Source organism: Cetorhinus maximus, chromosome 18 (assembly GCF_964194155.1).
Source record: "Cetorhinus maximus chromosome 18, sCetMax3.hap1.1, whole genome shotgun sequence".
Classification (NCBI taxonomy): Eukaryota; Metazoa; Chordata; class Chondrichthyes; order Lamniformes; family Cetorhinidae; genus Cetorhinus; species Cetorhinus maximus.
Window position 1 is genome coordinate 2282005 of NC_135896.1, and position 20993 is coordinate 2302997.

Consider the following 20993-nt stretch of genomic DNA (forward strand, 5'->3'; position numbering starts at 1 on the left):
GAGGTGATCTCACTGAAAGATGAGATCCTCTGAGGGAGCTTGACAAAGCTGAGAGGATGTTTCCTGTCATGGGGCACTTTAGAGCTAGGGGACACAGTTTCAGAATAAGAGGGTCTCCCATTTAAGATAGAGATGAGGGGGAGATAAAAGCAAAAAAACCTTTTAGCCTATTTCGATCCCCCTCCCCCCACCCCACCCCCACTAGGGCTATCTGTACCTTGCTCGTCCTGCTTTCTACCCTTAATGTCCCCATTAGCACATCCTTTAGCCAATGTCACCACTGTCAATACCCCTTTGACCTTTTGTTTATGACATCTTTGGCAATCTCTCCTTTGCCTCCACCTATCACTGGTCTTCTATCCAGCTCCACCTGTCCCCACCCGCCTTAAACAGCTTATATTTCACCACATTTCTATTTCTCATTAGTTCTGATGAAGAGTCATACGGACTCGAAACGTTAACTCTGTCTTCCTCTCCGCAGATGCTGTCAGACCTGCTGAGTTTTTCCAGCTATTTTTGTTTTTGATGAGGGGAGAGAGTCTTCTCTCAGAGTTAGTCTTTGGAATTCTCTTCCCTAGAGAGCAGCAGAGGCTGGGTGTTTGGATTTATTCAAGGCTAAGTTACACAGATTCTTGACCAACAAGGGAGTGGAGGGTTATGGGGGGCAGGCAGGAAAGTGGAGTTAAGGCCACCACCCTCCCCCAACACCTCTCCAGCTGGGTGGGACTGCACTTACCTGGTTTCACACCTATGAATCTAATTGTAGCCAGACTATCACTTTCAATGGCTTCTCTTCCCACTCCTGCACCTCTGGTGTACCCTGAGGATCTATCCTTGGCCCCTCCTATTTCTCATCTACATGCTGCCCCTTGACAACATCACCCAAAAACACATCATTAGTTTCCTGACAACACCCACCTACCCCTCTCTACTCCTCCCACTGCCCCTAAATTATCAGACCGCTTACCTGGCATCTAGTCTTGGAGGAGTTGAAAATTTCCTCCAATTAAATATTGGGAAGACTGAAGCCATTGCTTTCAGTACCTGCCCCAAACTCCCTTCCCTAGCAACCGACTCCACCCCTCTCCCTGGCGACAGCCTGAGATTAAGCCAATCTGTTTCCAACCTCGGTGTCACATTTGATTTTGTGACGAGATTCCGACCTCATTTGCACCAACACTGAGACCACCCATTTCCACCTCTGTCACATTGTTCGACTGCATCCCTACCTCAGCTCATCTGCTCCTGAAACCCTCATTCATGACTTCATTAATTCTAGACTTGATTGTTCCAACACACCCAGGGCTGGTCTCCCACAATCTACCCTCCGTAAACTTACATTCATCCAAAACTCCGCTGCCCCTAACATAGCTTGCATCAAACCCTGTTCACCTATTACCCCGATACTCACTGACCTGCACTGGCTCCCAGTTAAGCAACTCCTCGATTTTAAATTCTCATCCTTGTTTTCAAATCCCTCTGTGGTTTCATACCCCTCCCCCTATCTCTGTAATCTCCTCCAACCTCACAACCTCCTGAGATCTCTGCGTTTCTCTAATTCTGGCCTCACGAGCATCCTTGATTTTAATCGCTCCACCCATTGGCGGCCGTGCCTTCAGCTGCCTGGGCCCCAAGCTCTCGAATTCCCTCCCTAAACCTCTCTGGCCTCATTTTCCTGCTATAAGACACTCCTTAAAACCTCCTCCTTTGACCCAGCTTTTGGTCATCTGCCCTAATAGCCCCTTATATGGCTCAGTGTCAAATTTTATTTGATAACGTTCCTGTGAAGCACCCTGAGAAGCTTTACCATGTTAAAGGCACCGTATAAATGCAAGTTGTTGTTGTTAGACCATAAAGCGTGCTAGGGTTGAAAATGGCAATTCTTTTATTCTGAATTATCGTGGGTTATTATTTGTGGTTTCAGTAAACTGCAGGCTGTTATGCTGCAAGGAGAGAGCTTTGGCCAGAAGTGTGAGCGATGGAGACAGTTTCTGGAGAAGATGGAGGGGGCGCTGACTGTTGATATTGCCAGCAGCTACGAGGGGCTGAAGGAACAACAGGAAACTCATGAGGTGAGATCAGTCCCCACCCCTCAACCTTAAAGGGACATTACCCCCCGCCTCCCCAGGGAAATTTTAAGGTGCAGGGGATCTAAGAAAATGTGTTGGCCATATCATATACATCTACTGTTATGTTGGTTTTTTATGTATTAATCATTTGAGTCCCCAAATGTCAGTAAAACTATGCTTTTTAAGTGAAAAATGTTCGTCTTTAACATTGTGCAACAGTTTAATTATTTAATTCAAGCCTATTGACAACGTGAATTACAGAAAACTTTACTTACAGGATATGGAACAAAACTGGGTAAATAGAGTTAAGATACAGAATGGCTGTGGTTTAACTGAATGGCAGAACAAACTCAAGGGGCTGAATGGCCTACTCTTGTTCCTGCTTTCCTACCTGGATGACGCTGAATGGGGCTTGGCACATGGATAACAAGCTTTCAAACATCAAGCTTACATTTAAGGAGCCGATATCTAAAACATTTGCACCCACCACTGTATTGTCTTCAGTAGTGAAAATGAATATAAAATATAGATTTACCATTTCACCCATGTCCTACTCCTCAATCTTAACCACCGCGCTAAATCTCTCAAAGGACTATGTGGCTTCTCTGGCCTCTAACAAAACGAATAAATCTTTACCGTGGGAATGCTGCCTGATCAGTTATTTTTTTCCAAGGCATTTTTGGCATTCAATTGTGGCTTCAGTTAACTTCAGCTGTACCTGATACCTATACACGCAACCTGTACCTGATACCTATACGCGCAACCTGTACCTGATAACTATACACGCAACCTGTACCTGATACCTATACGCGCAACCTGTACCTGATACCTATACACGCAACCTGTACCTGATACCTATACACGCAACCTGTACCCGATACCTATACACGCAACCTGTACCTGATACCTTTACGCGCAACCTGTACCTGATACCTATACACGCAACCTGTACCTGATACCTATACACGCAACCTGTACCTGATACCTATGCGTGCAACCTGTACCTGATACCTAAACACGCAACCTGTACCTGATACCTATACATGCAACCTGTACCTGATACCTATACACGCAACCTGTGCCTGATACCTATACGCGCAACCTGTACCTGATACCTATACGCGCAACCTGTACCTGATACCTATACACGCAACCTGTACATGATACCTTTACGCGCAACCTGTACATGATACCTTTACGCGCAACCTGTACCTGATACCTATACGCGCAACCTGTACCTGATACCTATACGCGCAACCTGTACCTGATACCTATACGCGCAACCTGTACCTGATACCTATGCGTGCAACCTGTACCTGATACCTAAACACGCAACCTGTACCTGATAACTATACACGCAACCTGTACCTGATATCTATACACGCAACCTGTACCTGATACCTATACGCGCAACCTGTACCTGATACCTATACGCGCAACCTATACCTGATACCTGTACCTGATACCTTTACGTGCAACCTGTACCTGATACCTTTATGCGCAACCTGTACCTGATACCTATACGCGCAACCTGTACCTGATACCTATACACGCAACCTGTACCTGATACCTATACGCGCAACCTGTACCTGATACCTAAACACCCAACCTGTACCTGATACCTATACACGCAACCTGTACCTGATACCTATACACGCAACCTGTACCTGATACCTATACACGCAACCTGTACCTGATACATATACACGCAACCTGTACCTGATACCTATACACGTAACCTGTACCTGATACCTATACGCGCAACCTGTACCTGATACCTATACGCGCAACCTGTACCTGATACCTATACACGCAACCTGTACATGATACCTTTACGCGCAACCTGTACATGATACCTTTACGCGCAACCTGTACCTGATACCTATACGCGCAACCTGTACCTGATACCTAAACACCCAACCTGTACCTGATACCTATACACGCAACCTGTACCTGATACCTATACACGCAACCTGTACCTGATACATATACACGCAACCTGTACCTGATACCTATACGCGCAACCTGTACCTGATACCTATACGTGCAACCTGTACCTGATACCTATACACGCAACCTGTACCTGATACCTATACGCGCAACCTGTACCTGATACCTATACGCGCAACCTGTACCTGATACCTATACGCGCAACCTGTACCTGATACCTATACGTGCAACCTGTACCTGATACCTATACGCGCAACCTGTACCTGATACCTATACGCGCAACCTGTACCTGATACCTATACGCGCAACCTGTACCTGATACCTATACGCGCAACCTGTACCTGCTCAATCTCTCACTCCCCCATACACACATGGGCAGAATTTGTTAGGTTGGCAGGCGGGCGCGATTGGTGGGTCCAGGATTGGCCGGGGAACAGACCACCGACTGTGATCGGCCCTGGCCGCGATTTCACACTGGCTGGTCAAATAACAGCCACCTAGTGTGATGCACACGCTGAACTGCTCAGCATTGCCGGGGTGGGGGCGGGAGGGGGGTGGGCGCTGAACGAAAGCTCTGTGAAGACAGAGAGTTGCCTCACGCAGCTGAAGACTTCAAAACAATTAAATAAAGATTTTAAAATCCGGAAAAAAAGGGTCACACATCAGAATCAATCACCTGAACATATACACGATTAAAATTCTGCCAATAGATTTTTATTTGTTTTAATTTATTAACGGGAACCTCCTCAGGCCCTTGGATGAGGTTTCATCAAAAATACGAAGTCTGCCCGCCCGGCCGATTTGCCCGTCCACCAACCGTGAGGTTGGACAGACCACGAAAAATCGGAGACAATTACACCTTTAATTACACCAATTGGCCTCTAAATTGTTGGCCTCTTGCTCCCGAATGTGCCCTCTGACCGAAATATTGTGCGAGTGCGGGATGACGTTGGGAAGCCTGCCCGACATCAGTTGGTGCGATTTTGCGTCCAATTGGGTTGGGCGCGCGCCCGCCAACCTAAAAATTCTGTCCACTCACTCCACCCCCCCACCCACCCACACACCCCCCCACACACCCACCCACACACACACACACACACACCCACACCGCCCCCCACATACACCCCCACACACACACACACACACACCCACACCCTCTCTCTCTCACTCCCCCACACCCCCTCTCTCACTCCCCCACACCCCCTCTCTCTCACTCCCCCACACCCCATCTCTCTCACTCCCCCCCGCCCCCTCTCACTCACTCCCCCACACCCCCTCTCACTCACTCCCCCACACCCCCTCTCTCTCACTCCCCCACACCCCCTCTCTCTCACTCCCCACACCCCCTCTCTCACTCCCCCACACCCCCCCTCTCACTCATTCCCCCACACCCCCTTTCTCTCACTTCCCCACACCCCCTTTCTCTCACTCCCCCACACCCCCTCTCTCTCACTCCCCCACACCCCCTTTCTCTCACTTCCCCACACCCCCTTTCTCTCACTTCCCCCACACCCCCCTCTCTCACTCCCCCACACCCCCTCTCTCTCACTCCCCCACATCTCCCTCTCTCACTCCCCCACACCCCCTTTCTCTCACTTCCCCACACCCCCTCTCTCTCACTCCCCCACACCCCCTCTCTCTCCTCCCCCACATCTCCCTCTCTCACTCCCCCACACCCCCTTTCTTTCACTTACCCACACCCCCTCTCTCTCACTCCCCCACACCCCCTCTCTTTCACTCCCCCACACCCCCTCTCTCACTCCCCGCCCCCTCTCTCTCACTCCCCACACCCCCTCTCTCTCACTCCCCCACATCTCCCTCTCTCACTCCCCCACACCCCCTTTCTTTCACTTACCCACACCCCCCTCTCTCTCACTCCCCCACACCCCCTCTCTTTCACTCCCCCACACCCCCTCTCTCACTCCCCCGCCCCCTCTCTCTCACTCCCCCACACCCTCTCTCTCTCACTCCCCCCACACCCCCTCTCTCTCTCCCCCACACCCCCTCTTACTCACTCCCCCACACCCCCTCTCACTCACTCCTCCACACCCCCCTCTCTCACTCCCCTGCCCCCTCTCTCACTCCCCCACACCCCCTCTCACTCACTCCCCCACACCCCCTCTCTCTCACTCCCCCACACCCCCTCTCTCTCACTCCCCCACACCCCCTCTCACTCACTCCTCCACACCCCCCCTCTCTCACTCCCCCACACCCCTTCTCTTACTCCCCCGCCCCCTCTCTCACTCCCCCACACCCCCTCTCTCACTCCCCCACACCCCCTCTCTCACTCCCCCACACCCTCTCTCTCTCACTCCCCCACACCCCCTCTCACTCACTCCTCCACACCCCCCCTCTCTCACTCCCCCGCCCCCTCTCTCTCACTCCCCCACAACCCCTCTCTCTCACTCCCCCACACCCCCTCTCTCACTCCCCCGCCCCCTCTCTCACTCCCCCGCCCCCTCTCTCTCACTCCCCCGCCCCCTCTCTCACTCCCCCGCCCCCTCTCTCTCACTCCCCACACCCCCTCTCTCTCACTCCCCCGCCCCCTCTCTCACTCCCCCACACCCCCTCTCTCACTCCCCCGCCCCCTCTCTCTCACTCCCCCGCCCCCTCTCTCTCACTCCCCCACACCCCCTCTCTCTCACTCTCATTCCCACTCCAGGGTCCTGCAGCCAGCCTCTGAACTGAGTGGCTTGATTGGACATTTCAGAGGGTAGTGAAGAGCCAATCACATGGCTTTGGGTCTGGAGTCACACGTAGACCAGACCAGGTAAGGACGGCAGATTTGTGGCAAAATCAGCATTAATGAACCAGATGGGTTTTTACGACAATAGTTTCATGGTCAGCATCACTGGGACCAGCTTCACCATCACTGGGACCAGCTTCGCCGTCACCGGGACCAGCTTCGCCGTCACCGGGACCAGCTTCGCCGTCACCGGGACCAGCTTCGCCGTCACCGGGACCAGCTTCGCCGTCACCGGGACCAGCTTCGCCGTCACCGGGACCTGCTTCGCCGTCACCGGGACCAGCTTCGCCGTCACCGGGACCAGCTTCGCCGTCACCGGGACCAGCTTCACCATCACTGGGACCAAGTTTCAATTCCAGATTTATTAATTGAATTCAAAATCCACCAGCTGTTGTGGTGGATTTTGAACCATGATCCAGAGTATTAGCCTGGGCCTCTGGATTCCTGGTCCAGTTCCAGATTTATTAATTGAATTCAAAATCCACCAGCTGTTGTGGTGGATTTTGAACCATGATCCAGAGTATTAGCCTGGGCCTCTGGATTCCTGGTCCAGTGACATTACCACTCCACCACTGTCTCCCCCTGCACTCCCCTCCAGCCTGAGTGTGTAGCCGGTGTGCCTGCACCTTTAAGGAAACTCTTTACAGATGTGGTGAGGTGTACAGATGTTTGTTCCAGCAGCTAACATGGCTGCTTTCTTTCCTAAATTATGACGGTAACTACACTTCAGAAGTACTTCATTGACTGTAAATCACTTTGGGATGTCCTGAGGTTATGAAAGGCGCTATAGAAATGCGAATCTGTCTTCCTTTACTCCTTTCCTCTCTGCAGATGCTGCCTGACCTGCTGAATGTTGCTGGGTTTAAACAGACATCCCTGTGTGTTTTACCTGTAGTGGTGCTGGGTGGTGACAGGTTGAAGGGGGGGTGTGGTTGTGGGGAGGAGGTTGTGGGAGAGCTCAGAGCTGGAACTCCAGTCTGGATTTGGAGATAACCTGATTGTTAACTTTAACTCTGCTCCTGTTTCAGCTTTTCCAGGCAGAGGCTTCAATCACACACCAGATCTTGGATTCTGTTGTTCTTGAGGCCCTGACTCTGATCCCAAGTGATGATGCCCAGGAGAGGTGAGGCATTGCCTAGAGCAGCTGGATTTTATAGAGTTACTAACATTTACATCGGAGCTTGCTCTCCATTCTACCGTCTCTCCACTCCGTTCCCGATGTTCCACTCTTTACCTAAATCCCCTCACCAGCGTCGCCTCCCGATTGCCCCCTCCCCTTCCTTTGCTGGGGTTCTCAGTGGTCAGTGGGGAGTGTTGGCCCCCAGAAGGCCGGGAGCCTCCTGAGGGGAAACCCAATGATGCAGAACCCTGACGCTGCAGGTCTCTACTCTGCCCAGGGAGAACCCACTGCCCTGTAACAGGGGCAAAGTTTGGGGAGGATGATCTTTTTAGGGGTCCAGGTGCTAGTTGGACCATTCCCATGATGAACTGTCAGGATTACGATCTGATAGCCATTACCGAGAGGTGGCTTCAGAATGACAAGGACTGAGTCCTGAATATTGAGGGGTACATGACTTTCAAGAAGAATAGGAAGCTAGGTAAAGGTGGAGGGGTAGCGCTGTTAATCAAGGACAGCATTTGTGCAATAGTTGGAGATGACCTTGGTTCAGGAGATCAGGATGTAGAATCAGTTTGGGTGGAGAGGAGGAATACTAGGGGAAAGAGGTCACTGGTGGGAGTGGTCTGCAGGCCTCCTAACAGTAACCACAATGTAGGACAAAGTACACAAGAAGAAATATTGGGTGTTTATGTTAAAGAGACAGCAATAATCATGGGTGAATTTAATCTACATATAAACTGGAAAAATCAGATTGGCAGTAGTAGCCTGGATGAAGAGTTTATAGAATGCTTTTGAGATAGTTGCTTAGAGCAGCACACCCTGGAACCAACCAGAGAGCAGGTTTTATTGGACTTGGTATTGTGTAATGTGACAGGATTAATTAATGACCTCAGGCTAAAGGCACCGCTAGGTAGCAGCAAACGCAATAGGATTGAATTTTACATCCAGTATGAAAGGGAGAAGAGTGGGTCTAAGACTAGTATTATAAACTTAAATAAGGGCAATTATGTGAAAGCTGAGCTGGCTGAAGTGGACTGGGATACTAGGCTAGGGGATAAATCAATAGAGAAGCAGTGGCCGACATTTAAAGGGATGTTTCAGAATACTCAGAGTAAGTATGTTCCTACTATAAAGAAAAATTCTAAGGGGAGGACCCACCATCTGTGGTTAACTAAAGAAGTTAAGGAAATCATTAAACTTAAGAAAAAAGCATATAACTGTGCAAAGACAAGTGGTCAGATGATTGGTCAGAATATAAAGAATGGCAGAGAATGACTAAAAGATTAATCAGGAAAAAGAAATTAGAGTATGAGAGGAAGCTAACTAGAAATGCAAGAACAGATAGCAAGAGTTTCTACAGGTATTTAAACAGGAAAAGAGTAAGTAAAGTGAGTGTTGGTCCTCTAGAGAGTGACAGTGGGGAGTTAATAATAGATAATAAGGAAATAGCAGATGAAACAAAGAAATATTTTGCTTCTGTCTTCACTATAGAGGTTACAAAAACATTCTAGTAATAGCTGTAAATCAGGAGGTGGAAGGGAGAGAGAAACTTGGTGAAATTACAATCACTGGGGAAGTGGTACTGAGCAAACTGATGGAGCTGCGGCTGACAAGTCTCCGGGTCCTGATGGACTTCATCGTAGGGTCTTAAAAGAGGTGACTAATGAGATAATAGGTGCGTTTGTGTTAATTTTCCAAAATTCCCTAGATTCTGGAATGGTTCCATCAGACTGGAAAGTAACAAATTCAAGAAGGGAGGGAGGCAGAAAACAGGAAACTATAGGCCAGTTAGCTTGACGTCTGTCATGGGGAAGGTGTTAGGGTCAGTCATTAAAGAGATTATAGCTGGGCACTTAGAAAAACTCAAGGTAATTGGGAAAGGCCAGCATGGTTTAGTGAAAGGGAAATCATGTTTAACCAATTTATTGGAGCCCTTTGAAGGAGTGACATGCACTTTGGATAAAGGGGAGCCTGTAGATGTGCTGTACTTGGATTTCCAGAAGGCATTTGATAAGGTGTAACATCAAAGGTTATTAAGAAAAAATAAAAGCTCCTGGTGTAGGGAGTAACATATTAGCCTGGATAGAAGATTGGCTGGCTGGCAGAAAGCAGAGAGTATGCATAAATGGGTCTTTGTCTGATTGGCAGGATGTGACGAGTGGAGTCCCACAGGGGTCTGTGCTGGGGCATCAACTTTTTACAATTTATATCAATGACATAGACAAGGGGAGGGAAGGAATGGTGGCTAAGTTTGTGGATGACACAAAGATAGGTAGGAAAGTATGTTGTGAAGAAGACATGAGGAGTTTGCAGATGGATATAGATAGGTTGAGTGAGTGGGCAAAAATCTGGCAGATGGAGCATAATGTGGTTCCCTTTGACAGGAAGAGTAAAAAAGCAGAGTATTACTTAAATGGAGAACGAGTGCAGAATTCCGAGGTGCAGAGGGATCTAGGTGTTCTTGTGCATGAGTCACAAAAGGTTAGTAAGCAGGCACAGCGAGTAATCGAGAAGGCTAATGGAATGTTATCCTTTATTACGAGAGGAATTGGACATTAAAGTAAGGATGTTATGCTTCAGTTGTACAGGGCATTGGTGAGACCACATCTTATAGGACAGAGATGAGGAGAATTTTTTTCTCTCAGAGGGTTGTGTGACTTTGAAACTCTCTGCCTCAGAAGGTGGTGGAGGCGGAGTCACTGAATATTTTTAAGGCAGAGATAGATAGATTCTTGTTAGGCAAGGGAATCAAATGTTATCAGGGGTAGATGGGAATGTGGAATTCAAAACACAAACAGATCAGCCATGACCTTATTAAATAGCAGGGCAGGCTTGAGGGGCCGAATGGCCTACTTCTGCTCCTAGTTTGTTTGTTTGTATGATAGAGGGGAAATGGCATCAGGGAGAAACAGGAAAGCTTTTCTCAATAATAACACCCTTCTTTTTCCCCAGAAGCACCTTTGCCCTGAATCTCTCCGCCCTGAAGGAGCGTTGGCACGGACTGGTCCGGAAAATCCGGCAACGCCAAGACACCATCTGTACCCTCGTCAACCGGTGGCGTTGCCATAGGAACTCCATGGCCAAACTGCACAAACTGCTCACCGCCTCTTCAAACCAGCTGTGGGCCATGGGTAATCTGAGCTGTTACAGTCTGCAGCAGCTCCACACAATGACTGAGGATGTTAAGGTAAGCGACTCTGTCAACTAGTTTGAGGGGAACTTGCACTCTGAAAAATGGGAGTATGCGTGTTCCTTGGTGGGAATGTGCCATCCTGTGCCATTGTGAATTCTGGTGGACAATTAAACAACTGACTGGAGGAGTAGGCTCCACAAATATCCCCCATCCTCAATATGGGGTAGCCCAGCACATCAGTGCAAGAGCCAGGCTGAAGCATTCGCAACAACCTTCAGCCAAAAGTACTGAGTGGATGATCCATCTCGACCTCCGCCTAAGGCCCCCAGCATCACGGATGCCAGTCTTCAGCCAATTCGATTCACTCCACGTGATATCAAGGCCTGAATCTCCAGCCTCCCTATGGGATTAGACACACTTTTGAATATCAAACATACTCTGAATGAATCCAACCGGTTACGGTTTTAATTCCTTTTTTACTGCTCGAGAGCTTTCACGAATGTTCATTACCCTACTATGCAGAAGGAGACCACTCAGCCCATCGTGCCAATGCTGGCTCTTTGAGAGAGCTGTCCAATTATTTCGACTCCTCCACTGCTCTTTCCCCCATTGCCCCACAAATTTTTTTCCCATCAAGTATTTACCTAATTGCCTTTTGAAAGTTACTGTTCAACCTGCTCTGGCCCTTTTCAGGCAGCGCATCCAGATCACAAAACTAAAACCCTGTTCCTTTTCACCCTGGGTCTTTTGCTGATTATGTTAAATCTGTTTCCTATACAGACTGACCCTCCTGCCACTGGGAATAGTCATCCTTATTCACCCTATCAAAACTCCCTCACACTCATTAAGCCTTTTTGATTCTTTTATCCATCGGCAAAGCTCTCTGGCTTTTAGCGGTGTCACTGTGTACATGCGCTAAGATAAAGCAATGCAGTGAGCAGCAGCAACGCAGCCCATGTGCAGTCAGGGGTCACAATGCAAACAGCGGACAAGACACCAACATTGCACTTTGCCTAGAGATCAATACTGGAGAATCTCGGCCAGCCACACACGATGGGTTAAATCAGGTGGAGCAAATAGGAAGAAAGTGTTTCAGTGGCAGAAGGTGTGGTAATGGGAAGACACAGATTTAAGGTGATTGGCAAAAAGACCAGTAGTGAGTGGAGAGAGAAGAATTTACACAGTGAGTTGTCGTGATCTGGAACGCCCTGTCTGAAAGGGTGATGTAAGCAGATTCAATCATTTTCAGAAGAGAATTGGATAAATCCTTGAAAAGGAGAAATGTGCAGAGTTTCCTGGGGAATTGTAGGGTGAGGTGGATACATTGGGCAGCTCTTTGGAGAAGCCAGCAGAGGCACAATGGGCCAAATGGCCTCTCTCTTTCTCTCTCTCTCTGTTGTATCATTTTATGATTCCACATATCAGCCCTCAGCCTGAATATTGATGATCTTTTGTGGGAATGTTAACCAGTTTGTGTGAGAACCTTAATGACTCTGTTCATCTCCAAGCACCAAGAGAGGAACCTCCAGCGTCACCAGTCTCGCTACACCCGGACGCTGGAGATGGGGAGAGAGCTCCTGTCAGCGGCTGACTCTGCAGCGCAAACATCGCTCGAGGGCCAAATGTCACAGCTGCAGGAGGCCTGGGAATCCACCAACTTACAGCTAAAGGACAAGAGAATAAAACTGACCAACATCGAGAAGGTACATTCCATACTGCCTTCCCTGTCATCCACGGATTGACCAGTGCATGTTTTCATCACCAAGGCAAAGGAATCCCAAACTAAAGCGCCAAGGAGGCTGTGATTTAGCCCCAGATAGACATCATCCTCCCCACCTACTCCCCCATCTGGAGTAGCTAGTTTGTGAAGAGTTTGTTGGTTGGGGGAGTGTGTCCAGGTCAAAGTTTAACGAGATACTGCACAGTACGGGGTCCTCCTGAGCCTGACACAGTTCCTACGCTTTAGCCTTTAGTTCCCTGTTTCCAAGTGGGAAGAATCCTGGCCACTGGGGACAGGTCTGTCCCTCCAGGTCCCCGTTACTGACCCAGGCTGACTGGTCAATGAGAAGACAGAACGCGCATTTACATAGCACCTTTCATGGCCTCAGGATCTTCCAAGCGCTTTCCAGTGCATGAAGCCCATTTGAAGTGTAGTCGCTGCCATAAAGCAGGAAACACAGCCGCCAAGTTGCATTGAGCGAGGCCCACGGACAACAATGTGATGATGACCAGAGAATGGTTTCAGTTATGTTGGTTCAGGAGTAAATATTGGCCAGGGCACCATGGAACAGATTCTTTTACATCCACCTAAGTGGGCAGACGAGTACTCACTTTATAAATAGGTGACAGTTTACTGCTGTGAAGAGCCTGAATCCCTGCCGCCCACCATCCTGTGTCTCTGTGTTTTTCTGGACAGATGTGTGACAGATGTGGGGAGGAGGTAACTGAGTTGGGTCTCAAACTCCAAGAATTGAGAGTGGATGTGAAGAAGGAACTGCCCCGGTCCAGTGATGACCTGCAGAGGGAGCAAAAAAAACTCCAGGTAAGACATAAATAACCAAACAGGAAAATTATGGAAATATTCAGCATCGATGGAGAGACAAACAGAGTTAACGTTTCAGGTCTACCAAAAGTTACTGATCTGAAATGTTAACTGTTGCATTCTGCCTGACCTGCTGAGTATTTCCAGCATTTACTGCTTTTATTTTAGATTTCCAGCATCCTCAGTATTTTGCTTTAGTGCCAGTGATTTAGTGCCCTGAGTTTGAACTGAATGAGTGATGGGGGCGATGCCTATTCAACATGCGGGAGCCGAGCAGGTGAATGTTGGTGAGTTACTCACCGGTGGGGATTTGAGTCGTGGCAGGAATGGCAAATGGTTGCAGGACATGCACGGACAGACTCATGTAGTCTCACACATAATAGTTTTATGTCGCTGGCAAGGCCAGCATTTGTTGCCCGTCCCTAATTACCCCGGAACTGAGGGGCTTACTAGGCCATTCCAGAGGGCAGTTAGGAGTCAACCACATTGCTGTGGGCCTGGGGTTACATGTAGGCCAGACCGGGTAAGGATGGAAGATTTCCTTCCCTAAAGGGCATTAGTGACCCACATGGGGTTTTACAACACATTTGATGATGGTTTCATGGTCACCATGACTGAGACTAGCTTTATATTCTATATTTATTAATTGAATTTAAGTTCCACCAGCTGTTGTGGTGGGATTTGTACCCATGTCCCCAGAGTATAAATGTGGACCTGTGAATTACTAGTCCAGTGACATTACCCTCACTCTGAATAGATCCTCATTGTTTCCAGTCCCCTCCCCTTCCTCACAGCTTGCCCATTCGACACACACAAACTCCACGTGGATGGGATGGGATGGGATGGGATGGGTTGGGATGGGATGGGATGGGTTGGGTTGGGATGGGATGGGATGGGTTGGGATGGGATGGGTTGGGATGGGATGGGATGGGATGGGATGGGATGGGTTGGGATGGGATGGGACGGGTTGGGATGGGTTGGGATGGGATGGGATGGGTCCTGTAACTGTGTGTCTGTTTGGAATGGCAGGAGCTGGGAGAACCATTGCGATGCTGGTCTGGTCTGACAGGCTTGTTGAGCTGAGCAGAGTGAAAGCAGATCTCAGCAAACACCTTGTTCCCGATGCAGCAGTTGGATTCCAAGAACAGGTGGCGATTCTGGAAAGTCAATGGGAACAGCTGCACGTGACTGTAAGTTCCTCTGTTTAGGCAGCGCAAAGAAACAGGGCACAACACAGCTTCTGAGAGAGCTGCTGGGAAAGACAGCGCTCACTCACCCAGTGTGATGGAAGTCAGGAGTGTGATGGAATACTCCCCACTTGCCTGGATGAGTGCAGCTCCCACAGTCAAACCTGCTTGATCAGACCCGATTCAGCATCTTTAACTATTCGCTCCCTCCAGCAGCACCACACACTGGCAGCAGAGTGCACCAACGACCAATGCACTGCAGCAACTCAGCAAACCTCCTTCGATAGCACTCTCCAAACCTGCCACCTCTATCACCCAGATCACTGATATTCACTAGAAAAACAGTGAGGGCCAATTGGGATATTGGAAAGTTTTAATGTGGCTGCAGGTAGAATTTAAAACAATTTACAGAATCGTTGCGATTTATTTCTTCAAAAAGTTATCTGGGTACGTGTAACATAAAAATTGATTATCTAAAAGATATACACTGGGCAGAATTTTGCCATCAGCAAGCAGGGGGCGGGGCCTGCTCGCTGACGCGGGATGTCATTGGGCGGAACCCCCGACGTCATCCCGCCCCATTTAAATCTTCAGGAAGGTGGGGGCGCAGCAAAATCAGCTGTGGGCCCGCCGACCTGTCAATGGCCAATTGAGGCCATTGACAGAATCATTTAAACAATTAAAGGACCTGCCCGTCCAACCTTAAGGTTAGCGGGCAGGCCAGGAGCCCCAGCGGCAACTAGAGAAAACATGAAACATCAACCACCAGTGGGATGAGGTTTCATGTAGGGATTTTAAAAAGTTTAATAAAGTTATAGTGTAAATTATGAGCCTGTCCCATCTCATGTGACACATGAGGGGGACATGTTAGGGAATTTTTTTTACTATTTTTAATCTTTTTAAAAGTGTCAGCGATCTCCCTGAGGCAGCACTTAGCCTCAGGGAGATGTGCGCTCTATCATGCATGAAAGAGCACACTCTCGCATTTGGGGAATCCCCCCCCGCCGCCCGCACAGGGAGTGCATAGCGCTTCCCGCTGGACATCACGCTGGGCGGGCCTTAATTGGCCCGCCCACGTAAAATGGCGGCGGGGCCCACTTCTCCGGCGGGGATCGGCTCCTCGTCCGCCAGAGATTGGGTCGGGCCCGCCCGCCCAACAGGCAGAAAATTCTGGAAAAACTCAGCAGGTCTGACAGCATCTGCAGAGAGGAACAGTTAACGTTTCGAGTCCGTATGACTCTTCATCAGAACTAAGGAAAAATAGAAAAGAGGTGAAATATAAGCTGGTTTAAGGGGGGGTGGGACAGGTAGAGCTGGATAGAGGGCCAGTGATAGGTGGAGATAACCAAAAGATGTCACAGACAAAAGGACAAAGAGGTGTTGAAGGTGGTGATATTATCTAAGGAATGTGATAATTAAGGGTAGAAAGCAGGACGAGCAAGGTACAGATAGCCCTAGTGGGGGTGGGGTGGGGGGGAAGGGATCGAAATAGGCTAAAAGGCAAAGATAAAACAATGGATGGAAAAACATTTAAAAATAATGGAAATAGGTGGGAAAAGAAAAATCTATATAAATTATTGAGAAAAAAAAGGGGGGGGATCGGAAAGGGGGTGGGGATGGAGGAGAGAGTTCATGATCTGAAATTGTTGAACTCAATATTCAGTCCGGAAGGCTGTAAAGTGCCTAGTCGGAAGATGAGGTGCTGTTCCTCCAGTTTGTGTTGGGCTTCACTGGAACAATGCAGCAGGCCAAGGACAGACATGTGGGCATGAGAGCAGGGTGGAGTGTTGAAATGGCAAGCGACAGGGAGATCTGGGTCATGCTTGCGGACAGACCGAAGGTGTTCCGCAAAGCGGTCACCCAGTCTGTGTTTGGTCTCTCCAATGTAGAGGAAACCGCATTGGGAGTAGCGAATGCAGTAGACTAAATTGAGGGAAGTGCAAGTGAAATGCTGCTTCACTTGAAAGGAGTGTTTGGGCCCTTGGACGGTGAGGAGAGAGGAAGTAAAGGGGCAGGTGTTGCACCTTCTGCGGTTGCATGGGAAGGTGGTGTGGGACGGGGTTGAGGTGTAGGGGGTGATGGAGGAGTGGACCAGGGTGTCCCAGAGGGAACAGTCCCTACGGAATGCTGACAGGGTGGTGAAGGGAAGATGTGTTTGGTGGTGGCATCATGCTGGAGTTGGCAGAAATGGCGGAGGATGATCCTTTGAATGTGGAGGCTGGTGGGGTAATAAGTGAGGACAAGGGGGACCCTATCATGGTTCTGGGAGGGAGAGGAAGGTGTGAGGGCGGATGCGCGGGAGATGGGCCAGACACGGTTGAGGGCCCTGTCAACGATCGTGGGTGGAAAACCTCGGTTAAGGAAGAAGGAGGACATGTCAGAGGAACTGTTTTTGAAGGTAGCATCATCAGAACAGATGCGACGGAGGCGAAGGAATTGAGAGAATGGGATGGAGTCCTTACAGGAAGCGGGGTGTGAGGAGCTGTAGTCGAGGTAGCTGTGGGAGTCGGTAGGCTTGTAATGGATATTGGTGGACAGTCTATCACCAGAAATTTTTTTTCCAATAATTTATATAGATTTTTCTTTTCCCACCTATTTCCATTATTTTAAAATTTATTTCCATCCATTGTTTTATCTCTACCTTTTAGCCTATTTTGATCCCTTCCCCCCACCCCACCCCCACTAGGGCTATCTGTACCTTGCTCGTCCTGCTTTCTACCCTTAATTAGCACATTCCTTTATATAATATCACCACCTTCAACACCTCTTTGTCCTTTTGTTTGTGACATCTTTTGGTTATCTCCACCTATCACTGGCCCTCTATCCAGCTCTACCTGCCCCACCCCCCCTTAAACCAGCTTATATTTCACCTCTTTTCTATTTTTACTTAGTTCTGATCAAGAGTCATTCGGACTCGAAACGTTAACTGTTCCTCTCCGCAGATGCTGTCAGACCTGCTGAGTTTTTCCAGGTATTTTTTGTTTTTATTTTGGATTTCCAGCATCCGCAGTTTTTTGCTTTTATCTTTTAGGCAGAAATTTTCTGCCCACTATGTGCAGTTACGAATGTGTTGAATAACTTTGTTCATTCGTGTATTTTGTGCCTGAAGGTAGGCCCTTGGCTCAGTGTCAGCTGATGCTTTACCCTGAGCTGTTCTCCGGACAGGTTTTGTCAGTGGTGGTTTGTCTTTGCCTTTCACTCTCAGGGGCAGGGCAAGGAGCCTGGTCCCAAATCTCCCTCAGCCCGAACGGGAACTAAACCCAGGATGTTGGCGTTACCCTGAACCACACGCTAGCCTTCTAGGCAACTTAAATAACTGGACCCCCAGTTTAATGACTTACTAACTCTTTCTGCTTGCCTTCCACTCACTGCCCCCCTCGATTGGCACATCCCTCCCCAGCACTCCTGACCGCTGACCCTCTCGCTCACCACTTCCGTCTCCCCAACCCTTGCTGTTTGTGAGGGCCTGTAAGAGAGAGGGAGCAAGGGAGCAAGAGGGGCTGAGAGTGGGAGGAGTGGAGGGTTGGCAAGTGGGCCACAGGAAAGACCAGTGCAAAGAGAGGCAGTGGCCGGAGGGCCATGTAGTGAATGTCACTGAGCTAAACGGGCGAGGACAGCAGCAAGTTCCCCTCCAAGTTGCTCACCATCCGGAGTTGGAAATATATCACCGTTCCTTCACTGTCGCTGGGTCAAAATCCTGGAACTCCCTCCCTAACAGCACTGTGGGTGTACCTACACCACATGGACTACAGCGGCTCAAGAAGGCAGCTCATCACCACCTTCTCAAGGGCAATAAATGCTGGCCTTGCCAGAGATGCCCACATGAGCGAATAATAAAAAAAACTTATTTTGAACAGGGTGTCGGCCGCTTCAGACTGAGATGGTAAATTTCTTCACACTCTGAATCTTTGGAATTCTCTAGCCCAGAGAGCTCTGGACACTCAGTTGTTGAGTATATTCAAGGCAGAGATTGATAGCTGTTTGGATTCTAAAGGAATGAAGGGATATTGTGATATTGCAGGAGGATGGAATTGAGGAAGAAGATCACCCATGGTCTTATTGAATGATGGAACAGGATTTTCCTGCTTCTTCCTATGTTCACATGCTCAGTATGAAGTTGGGTGGTGGAGACAGTATTTATCCAGCACTAACCTAGTCGCAAGTTTTTTTACTCTGAGAATTTTTTTATATATAATGCTCCTGCGAAACACCTTGAGATGCCTTATGACACTAAAGGCACTATATTAATATAACTCCAGTTAGGTGCCCCTCACTGCACGCCTGACATTGTGCAGTGTTCTGTGAATTAGTCTCTGGATCAGGAGTGGTGCTGCCCAGCTCAGGGTGCTCCAAGAGAGAGAAAGGGTAATGGGTAAAAAGTACTAAAACAAAGGGAGACGCATCTAATAAATGCTGTTTCCCACCTAAATTTACTCTGATAAGGAGTAAGCGAGAATGTATTGGTCGGCAAATGCATATCCTGTTTGACGAGCAGTAATTCTAGAACTTCTCCTGGTACAGTCACAAGTTGTGAAGTCTAGTGTTGGACTATTTGTCTATCAGTATCCGTTGCAGTTCCTCCCGTCTGATGCTAAGTGCATCTGTCTCCTTGCAGTAATACCACTAACTAGCTCTATCCACTAATCCTGTAGGTGTCCTTGCGAACACTGGAGATACGTGACCGGCTCGAACAGTGGGCTGTGTTTAACACCAAGAGCAAGCAGGTGGAAGACTGGCTGAAGCAGATGGAAGATCGAGTCTCTCAGAACACAGACATTGGTGTCGAGGAGATGATCGAGAGACTCCAGAAGGTGAGGGATTCTTTACCTTTGGCCTGTGCTGAGTTAGCTTGTATTAAATACATTGTTGGGGATGTGAGGATCATTGGCTAGGCCAGCATTTATTGCCCATCCCTAGTTGCCCTTGAGAAGGTGGGGGTGAGCTGCCTTCTTGAGCCGCTGCAGTCCATGTGGTGTAGGTACACCCACAGTGCTGTTAGGGAGGGAGTTCCAGGATTTTGTCCCAGTGCCAGTGAAGGAACGGCGATATATTTCCAAGTAAAGATACTGAGTCACTTGGAGGGGAACTTCCAGGTGGCGGTGTTCCCATCTATCCGATGGCCTTGTCCTTCTAGATGATAGTGGTGGTGGGTTTGGAAAGTGCCGGAGGTTAACGAGAGAGTGAGAGCGAGAGAGAGAGATTGCTATCATACCATCACATGCTCAGGATAGCTCAAAACATGTTACACCCGGTGAAGTAATGTGTCACTGTTATAATGAAATTGGAGCTCAGAAAATGACTTTATAAGGAACGGCTGCAGGATATTGGCTTTGTATTCCATTGATTTCAGAAGCTTGGGAGGTGATTTAATTGACGTGTTTTTGAATGATTAAAGGAGCTGACAAGTAGATAGCGAGAGTTCAGAATGAGGGGGCATGACCTTTAAAATTCAAGTTGGCTGTGCAAGGGTAACATCAGGAATTAGGGAGTGGAAATCTCCAATTCTTCTGCGGCCATCACCCCCCACACCACTCCCCCAAAATAAAACGGTGGGGGCTGAGAGCCAGTTGAAACTGTTCAAGCCTGAGGTTGATAGATTCTTGTTGGTTTAAGGCACAGATCGTCTATTTGAATGGCTGAGCAATAGGCATATGGCCTCCTCCAATTTACAGTGTTCCTATCTATTTAATGCCCTGATTTGGTAACATCTCAATTTTTAAAATTCTCATCCTTGTTTTCAAATCCCTCCCTGGCCTCACCCCTCCCTATCTCTGTAATCTCCTCCAACCCCACAACCCACTGAGATCTCTGCACTCCTCGAATTCCGGCCTCTTGAGCATCCCTGATTTTAATCGCTCCATCAATGGTGGCTGTGCCTTCAGCTACCTGGGCCCTAAACTCTGGAACTCACTCCCTGAACCTCTCCATGTCTCTACACCTCTATCTCTCTTCCTCCTTTCAGATGTTCTTGAAAACCTACTTTTTTTACCAAGTTTCTGCTTGCCTGTCTTAGTCTATCCTTATGTCCGTCTTAATATATCCTTAATATACCCTCATGTGGCCCAGTGTCAAATCTGTATCTGATAAAACTCCAGTGAAGGGCCTTGGGATGCTTTGTAATGTTAAAGGTGCTATATGAATGCACCAAGTTTTTTGTTGTTAAGAAGCGATCAAGTTAAATCTGGTAAATTTGTTGAAGCTGAAATGTGAGAGTAGAACAAGGAGAGACAGGTTCAAACTAGTAAT

General features: G+C 48.6%; 1 protein-coding gene across 1 annotated transcript in view; it reads left to right on the forward strand.

Annotated features, from left to right (window-relative positions):
• Positions 1 to 20993, forward strand: part of LOC144692887 (nesprin-2-like) — a 124094-nt gene that overhangs the window by 44538 nt on the left and 58563 nt on the right. Inside the window, 8 exon segments of the mRNA XM_078561983.1 lie at positions 1925 to 2072; positions 7794 to 7888; positions 10838 to 11072; positions 12527 to 12721; positions 13435 to 13560; positions 14590 to 14613; positions 14616 to 14750; positions 19400 to 19558. Coding sequence (XP_078418109.1) covers positions 1925 to 2072; positions 7794 to 7888; positions 10838 to 11072; positions 12527 to 12721; positions 13435 to 13560; positions 14590 to 14613; positions 14616 to 14750; positions 19400 to 19558 — 1117 coding nt within the window.